At 37.2% G+C, this 8,066-nt stretch overlaps 1 protein-coding gene across 1 annotated transcript; it reads left to right on the top strand.

The window, feature by feature from the left end:
* The first annotated feature begins 657 nt into the window (after nt 1-657).
* On the top strand, nt 658-5,900 carry LOC141714981 (uncharacterized). Its single transcript, XM_074518471.1, has 7 exons — nt 658-1,853; nt 1,977-2,793; nt 3,660-3,824; nt 3,912-4,184; nt 4,323-4,917; nt 5,527-5,578; nt 5,702-5,900. Exons 1-7 carry the CDS (start codon nt 658-660, stop codon nt 5,898-5,900), a joined length of 3,297 nt encoding a protein of 1,098 aa, XP_074374572.1.
* The last annotated feature ends 2,166 nt before the right edge of the window (nt 5,901-8,066 follow it).

Raw genomic sequence — 8,066 nt, 5'->3', positions numbered from 1 at the left:
TCAGTTAAACAGTGAATTGGATTATCAATCACAATCAGAAATAGTAGCGTTGCTCTTGCTCTTTGGAGATTCGTTCTATCAAATCATCAATTTGCGAAGTGAAGTGCTGCTGAATTTTATACAGAATTCTAGTCTTACACAGGAACACTTAAAAACATTAAAGCCTTGTATTGATAGCTTATATCCGATAGGTTATATTGCTTTTTAGAGTGATAGCGATACACACATTTGATAAGTTATCTTTTGTATTGCGTAGAGTTATTGTTGCTTTGTTTACGTTTGTAACAAAGTTTGTAAGCAACCCACTCGGAGATTTTTCTTAATAATATAAGATCAATCCCCCGAAGCTCTTGTGTTTGTGTTTGTTTTTCATAGTATCTTTATCCGCTGCGAATTTATTTGAAAAATGAATGATAATACATTTACCCCCCTCTGTATTAACTTAGTGGACCTAACAATTGGTATCAGAGCTTCTTGATCGATATACGTGTCAGATCCTTTAGGTTAGCAAGTTTTGTGTTGGATTTTGGTTGAACGGAGACTGGGATAGCTTCTGGTTGTGTAGATTGGGTTTCTGTTGATTGGTTGTGTTGTGTGACTGATTGGATAGTTGCAGTTTGAGAGATCATATTGTGAAAATTTTACAGATCTGTAAAAATGAGTTCTCAAAAGATTGGCGGTCTTAAGGTTCCAAAATTTGATAAGGCAAACTACAATCTATGGAAGAAGAGGATGCTTCTTTATCTCAGAGCTGCAGATCACATATACATTAAGGTCATTAAGAAAGGACCATTTGTATTTGAGATAGAGGATCCAAATGATGATGAGAAGAGAATTCCTAAGAATCCAGATGACTACACTGAGAAGGATATTGCATTGGATAGTCTGGATGCCAAGGTGCAGCACTTGTTGATGGAATCCATGGATGATGACATGAGCCATCAAATTGTTGTGTGTGAAAATGCTAAGCATATGTGGCAAACCATAGAGTTGTTAATGGAAGGAACGGAAGACGTCAGAGAAAACAGACTTGATATTCTGACTACTCAGTACGAGGCATTCAAATCTCTCTCAGGCGAAAACATAACTTCGGTCTTTGAAATATTGAACAAGTTGATAAATGAACTGAGCATCTATGGGAAGAGATATGAACAGAAAGAGATAAACATGAAGTTTATGTTGACATTGCCCACTCATCTCATAAGTAAAGGAGATTCAGTTCGTGAGCGCTTGGACTTCAAGACTATGTCTCTGGACAAGTTATATGGGAAGATGAAGACTCATGAAATGGAATTGGAACAGAAAAAGATTATATATAGAAGTGGTGCAGGGGACGTGAAGAATGCTGAGTTACTGAAGTCAACTGCTCTTGTAGCTAGTAAACACAAGGACTTGGACATAACTGTTGAAAAGCCAAAGACAAATGATCAAGTGCTTTGTGATGCTGAAGTTGATGATGGAAATCTCTCTGGAGACTCAAGGGATTATTATACAATGGAAGAGTTGCAAGATATGAAGGATCCCACCATGGCCCACATGGCAGCTATGTTTGGAAACCTGAGATTCAGGAGGAAACAAGCCTTCAGGGGATCTGGTAGCAGCAACAGGGGTCAGAAATCTCCATCATATTCAGACTCAGGCTACAAGACAGGGATGGTGGATAGAAAGAATGTCAAGTGTTTCAACTGTGGAGAAATGGGACACTTTGCCACTGAATGTAGAAGGAGTCAACAGGCAAGAGACAAAGGAAAGGCTTATCAAAGGAAAGATTCTGGAGGTTCGAAGAAGTATCCAGTGAAGTCTTACATAGCTGAGGGTAGAAGCTGGGATGATACTGATGATGAGGAAGAGCAGTTTGGAAATCTGGCACTCATGGCTGACACTCCACACTCTTCAAGATAGGTAATCCTTTGCTCCTACTCACCTCCATTTCATACTGAAAATCTATGTGAGAATGAACACTGCCTTGCTTTTAGAAAGTCTATCACTATACCTGCTGCATATTCATTTGATAATATAAAAGTTGAATGCACTGAGAAAGCATGCATTGATAGATATAATTCCATAAATCTGAGCTATTATCACTGTATAGTCTCCTTGAAAAATGCTAATGGTACTGTAGGTGACTTGAAAGAAAAGGTAAAGAAACTACAGGAAGAACTTGATAAGTTAGTTCTTGAGAAAGTTAATATTGAAGACATTAGGCAAAAACATCACTACCTAGAACCTAAGGCTAATAATCATGTTGAGATCATTGCTCAGAGATATGAGAAGATAAAGGAATTAGAAGCTAAGTTACAAGCGTATGCCAATTCTGTTAATCTTGCGAAGGAACTCATATCTAGCCAAGTTGTAAGTGGTAAACTTGGAATTGGGTTAGATTATGATGAGCTTAGAAAGTCAAGTAAGAAACGTGTGGTGGAAAATGAAAAATTTGAAAAAGTAAATAATCCACCTGATACACCACACGTTCTGAAAAATGCTAAGGAACCTTTATACAAGAAAGCATCTTTTGATCCCTTTGATGAGGATAAACTATTCATTGAACATGAGTTGCTTGTTGAGGACTTAAATGAATTAAAAGATAAAAAGGCAAAGGAACCTAGTATGTCAGCTGACTCAGATATTGAAACATCTAAGGCTGTACTAGGTTTTAGTTCTAAAACTAAAAGAAGCAGGAATAAAAATGGAAGGATAGGAGGCAATGGCCCTAGAAAGTTATGCAACAATTGTGGATCTGCTAGTCATCTTACTCATGCTTGTAGGAAGGCTAAAGTAGATAATGTTAAGAATGTTAATATGCATAAAATGTCTAGCATACCTAAATCTCCTAAGTGCAATAATTTTGTTTGCATGCCATGTGTTGTTAATTTCATGAACACTTATCTTGATTCCACACACTCGCACAATTCATTACATAATCATGATAATCATGTACACACACACACACTGGTAAGTCTAAGACTGTCAGCCCTCCTAAGGTTAGGAAAGAGCCACTGTCACCAAGCCCAGAAGCAAGTCTGCTGGTGCTTTTGTAAGTGACAAAGGGACAGTCAAAGACAATGCACAACATACTAAGCATGTCAATTCTGTGAAGCAGAATGTTAAATATTCAAATGCTTCTAAGTCCCCTGGACCCAACTTAGTTTGGGTACCAAAGAAAACTTAATCTCCTTTGTTTTCAGGGCATTAAGCAGAAGAAGGTCATTTGGATTCTGGACAGTGGATGTTCGAGGCATATGACTGGAGATAGAGCCCTGGTATCAAAGGTGATTGAGAAAGCTGGCCCGGAAGTTACCTTTGGAGATGACAGCAAAGGTTATACAACGGGATATGGCTGTTTGGAAATTGGAAATGTCATCATTGAAGATATTTCTCTGGTTGAAGGTCTGATGCATAATCTTCTCAGCATAAGCCAATTCTGTGATAAAGGCTGTGAAGTTTTATTCAAGAAGGAGAGGTGTTTGATCTCTAATCAGAAGAATGAGAAGCTTACTCTTAACGGAGTGAGAAAGGGTGATTTGTTTGTAGCTGACTGGAATTCTGCTGGAGATGGTCAAGTTCTATGCTTCTATAGTAAAGCTTCTCCAGACGACAGTTGGTTATGATATAAGAAGCTCTCCCACTTAAACTTCAAGACCATGAATTCTTTGGTTAAGAGGGAATTGGTGAGAGGTCTGCCCGAGATGGAATTTTGTCCTGAAGGACTTTGTGAAGCATGTGAGAAGGGAAAGTCAAAAAGAGCATCATATAAGAAGAAGACAGTTTCTGACATTGCTGAGCCCTTACAACTTCTGCATATGGATTTGTTCGGACCAGTCAATGTAATATCTATGTCGAGAAAGAAATATTTCTTAGTGATTGTTGATGACTATTCCAGATACACGTGGGTGTTATTCTTATATTCAAAGGATGAAGCAGCTAAAATGATCATTGATCACATCAACAAGATTGAGTTAGAAGCTGGCATGCCTGTAAGATGCATACGATCAAATAATGGCACAGAATTCAGAAATGCAAAGTTGAATGATTTCTGTATGGAGAAAGGCATCTTGAGACAGTATTCAGCACCAAGGACTCCTCAACAGGATGGAGTGGTAGAAATAAAGAATCGTACGTTGGTTGAGGCTGCAAGGACAATGCTGAATAAATCCAATCTTCCTACGTATTTCTGGGCTGAAGCTGTTAGCACTACGTGTTATACTCAGAATCGAACCCTGATCAACAAGATGTTTGAAAAGACACCATATGAGTTAATGGCCAACAAGAAACCATCCGTGAGTTACTTTCATGTGTTTGGAGGAAAATGCTATGTGCTAAAGGACGATGAGCATCTTGGTAAATTTGATGCCAAAGCTGAAGAAGGTATTTTCCTAGGCTATTCATTGGAGTATAAGGCATACAGGGTGTTTGTGATTGATGACAACAAAGTTGTGGAAAGCCTTAATATAACTTTTGATGACACCAAGCTCCCAAGTATTCAGAAGGAAGATAGTAATGATCACTTAAGTGTGGAAGATCTTTCTGATGATGAAGACGAACCTGGGTTTGTTCCAAATAGAGATAACAATGGAGATGATCATCACAATGATCATAATGGTGATTCAGATTCTGATGGAAATGGTGGAGATGGTTCAAATATGAATGGCAATAGTGGTAACACAACTGTGCATAGTGAGATAGTTTCTGGAACCAGTCCTCAAGTGTCAGATTCTACAGATCAAGATGGCAGCAACTCAGGGAGAGCAGAACAAGAAAGAGGATCTGCTAGTCGAACTCAACAGAATGTTAATCAAGCTGAATCATCAAGGGCAAATCTGCCTAGAGCTGTAAAGTGGAGTAGATCTCATCCTGAAGATCTCATTATTGGTGATATTGGAGCGAGAGTTCAGACGAGAAGAGCTACTGCTAATGAATGTCTATTTTCTGGGTTTCTTTCTCAAATAGAACCAAAGAAAGTAGATGAAGCTCTTGGAGATCCTGATTGGGTGATTGCTATGCAAGATGAGCTCAATCAATTTGAAAGACAGAAAGTGTGGAAGCTTGTACCCAGACCAAAAGATAAATTTGTTATTGGCACTAAGTGGGTATTCAAGAACAAGCTGGATGAAGATGGAATTTTAACAAGGAACAAGGCGAAACTGGTTGCTAAGGGTTATTCTCAAGAAGAAGGCATTGACTATGATGAGACCTTTCCACCAGTGGCTAAACTTGAAGCTATCAGAACGTTCTTAGCATTTACTGTACATTCAAACTTCAAGGTTTATCAGATGGATGTGAAAAGTGCTTTTCTGAATGGTGAGCTTGAAGAAGAGGTCTATGTGGAGCAACCTCCTGGTTTCACAGACCCTGAGTTTGAAGATTTTGTGTATCTTCTCTTCAAGGCTCTTTACGGTCTAAAGCAAGTGCCTAGAACATGGTATGACACTCTCTCTGAATTTCTACTTGAGAATGGTTTCACTAGAGGTGTCATAAATATGACTCTATTTCATTAAAAGCATAAAAATGATATTATACTTGTGCAAGTTTATGTTGATGATATTATATTTGGGTCTATGAATGAGGCACTTTGTGCAAGGTTTGCTAAGCTTATGCAGAGTAGGTATGAGATGAGCATGATGGGTGAGTTAAATTTCTTCCTCGGACTTCAAGTAAGCCAGAAGCCAGATGGTATCTTCATTTGTCAAATGAAGTACATCAGGGATCTTCTGAAGAAATATCAGATGGAAGATTCAACACCTGCCAAGACTCCTATGACAACTGCCACAAAACTTGATCAAGATGAGTCTGGTAAAAAGGTGGACATCACTCACTATAGAGGCATGATTGGATCTCTTCTCTACTTGACTGTAAGTCGTCCAGATATAATGTTTGCAACATGCTTATGTGCGAGGTTCTAAGCTGATCCGAAATAGTCACATCTGATAGCTGTCAAGAGGATCTTTAGGTATTTGAAGGGTACACCGAATCTGGGTATCTGGTATCCTAAAGACACGGGCTTTGATCTCATTGGCTATACGGATTCTGACTATGCTGGTTGTAAGATTGATCGGAAAAGTACTTCAGGAAGCTATCAGTTTCTTGGAAGAAGATTGGTTTCTTGGTTTAGCAAGAAGCAGCATTCAGTTTCTACATCTACTACTGAGGCTGAGTATATTGCTGCTGGAAGTTGCTATTCTCAAATTCTATGGATGAGAAGCCAACTCCGAGACTATGGACTTGAGTTGAATCATATTCCTATCTACTGCGACAACACAAGTGCCATATCAATCTCAAACAATCATGTTCAGCACTCGAGGACCAAACATATTGATATAAGGTACCATTTCATTAGAGATCACATAGTGAATGGCACTGTGGAACTAATTTTTATTCCCATAGCTGATCAAATTGCAGACATTTTCACTAAGCCACTTGATGAAGCTACTTTTAGCAAGTTGGTTAGTGAACTTGGCATGTTAAACTTGTCCACTTAAAAATGGAAGTTAACATATTATGTAATTTGATTGGGATAAATTTTACAAATCCTATGATGATGTTGTGAGGCCTTGTAAAGTTTATTTCCCTATATTCATTATCCATGGTTTGAAGCAAATTGATTATCACATGTTTTGTATGCTTGTATGCTTAGTGATAATTGGATTTGAGATTTTGATGCTAATTGATTACCATGATCTTACATGTTACATGTTATGTGGTAATTGAGTTAGTTTTTCTGGAGCTTTGTATGTATTTGAGATATGTTAGCACCCCTTCTCTGTATTGGACCTAACACTCTATCTCAGATAAATTTATTCCTAGCATGAATTATGTTTAATTGTCTTAAATCATAATGTCTATTTGTCCTGTATGTATGCTCGCTCTTACTCTAATATATAAAATATTTATGCATGTGTACATATTTGATAAAATACTTGACAAAATATGATTGCTATATGCTAGATAAACCCTTATATTGGTTTAGAACTAAAATGAGTAGAGTATTTCTTCCATCTTTATCACATGTTTCATCCATGTGGCTCTGATACATTCTCTAGAAAGAACTATTCTACTTACTCAATTCTAAATCAATACATGATGCAATTTACCATTGCTACTAACTCTGCTGCTATTTAAGTCTTGCGCTGAATATCCAAGCACATAAAGCAGCTAAGGTAAAGTTCAGGTATGACCAATCTTTCAGAATGTACTTCAAGTTAAAATACCACACAATCACACACTGAATGATCTCTGATAGTAGATCATGTCCTGTGTTCTCTGTGGTTACTTCTAAGGTATCATTCCTTGATCCTTATGTTGGGTTCCGAGGCATAAAACGCAATGGATAAACGTAAATAAAACAAAAATTTCGAAACCCAATAACAAGATCCATGTATAATTATGGGCAGATTATGGAGATAACGAATCATACCTTTTTAAGAGCTTAACTTTCACGAACTCAACGGAGATCCTAGCTATCACACTTTGTGTCTACCTCACGGAGAAACACCTCTATGGTATCCACAAGAGCACCTCTAAGAACGTCTCACGAACTTGACTACAGAATGGATGTACTAGCCTCCTTCTTGACGATCCGAATTGCCTCTGCCTCTCTTTGCTGCTAGGGTTTTCTCAAAAACGTGCAAGCCTCTTTAACCTATCATTATGTATTTAATGGCTGATTAAAAAGGCCCATAACAGCAAAGCCCAACCCTAGTAGGTATTGGATTAAATAATAAAAATGAATTTTTATTATTTAATTAATAACTAAGTCTTACTTAATTATTATGGGCAAAAAAACATTCCTTTTAATTCGAATTTATATTATCTCAATTAAGTCTTACTTCATTATAATAAAATTTGAATAATCATCAATTAATTTAAATCCATAATTTAAATTAACTATTCCATTAAGTGCTCTATTTGTGCGACCCTATAGGCTATTATTTAATTGGCAATAATTTTATTCTCTAATAAAATTATAAACAATGAGCAGTATCTAGTAATACATCATTGTTACCCAATTAAACAATAATTAAATCATGATTAGATAAAACCTTTCGTGATTAATGTTTTTCGTGTAATAT

The sequence above is a fragment of the Apium graveolens genome, chromosome 3 (genome assembly GCF_009905375.1).
Source record: "Apium graveolens cultivar Ventura chromosome 3, ASM990537v1, whole genome shotgun sequence".
NCBI classification, from domain to species: Eukaryota; Viridiplantae; Streptophyta; class Magnoliopsida; order Apiales; family Apiaceae; genus Apium; species Apium graveolens.
Note: the sequence above shows the minus strand (reverse complement) of the source record. Positions and strands in the feature narration are given on the sequence as shown.

Excerpts from the sequence above, each read along its gene's own strand:
- LOC141714981 (XM_074518471.1), top strand. The coding sequence starts at position 658 with ATGAGTTCTCAAAAGATTGGCGGTCTTAAGGTTCCAAAATTTGATAAG. Across the intron at positions 1,854-1,976 it reads ACTGATGATGAGGAAGAGCA|AAAGTCTATCACTATACCTG; the intron begins GTTTGGAAATCT and ends CCTTGCTTTTAG. Across the intron at positions 2,794-3,659 it reads AAGTAGATAATGTTAAGAAT|AGGGAATTGGTGAGAGGTCT; the intron begins GTTAATATGCAT and ends TCTTTGGTTAAG.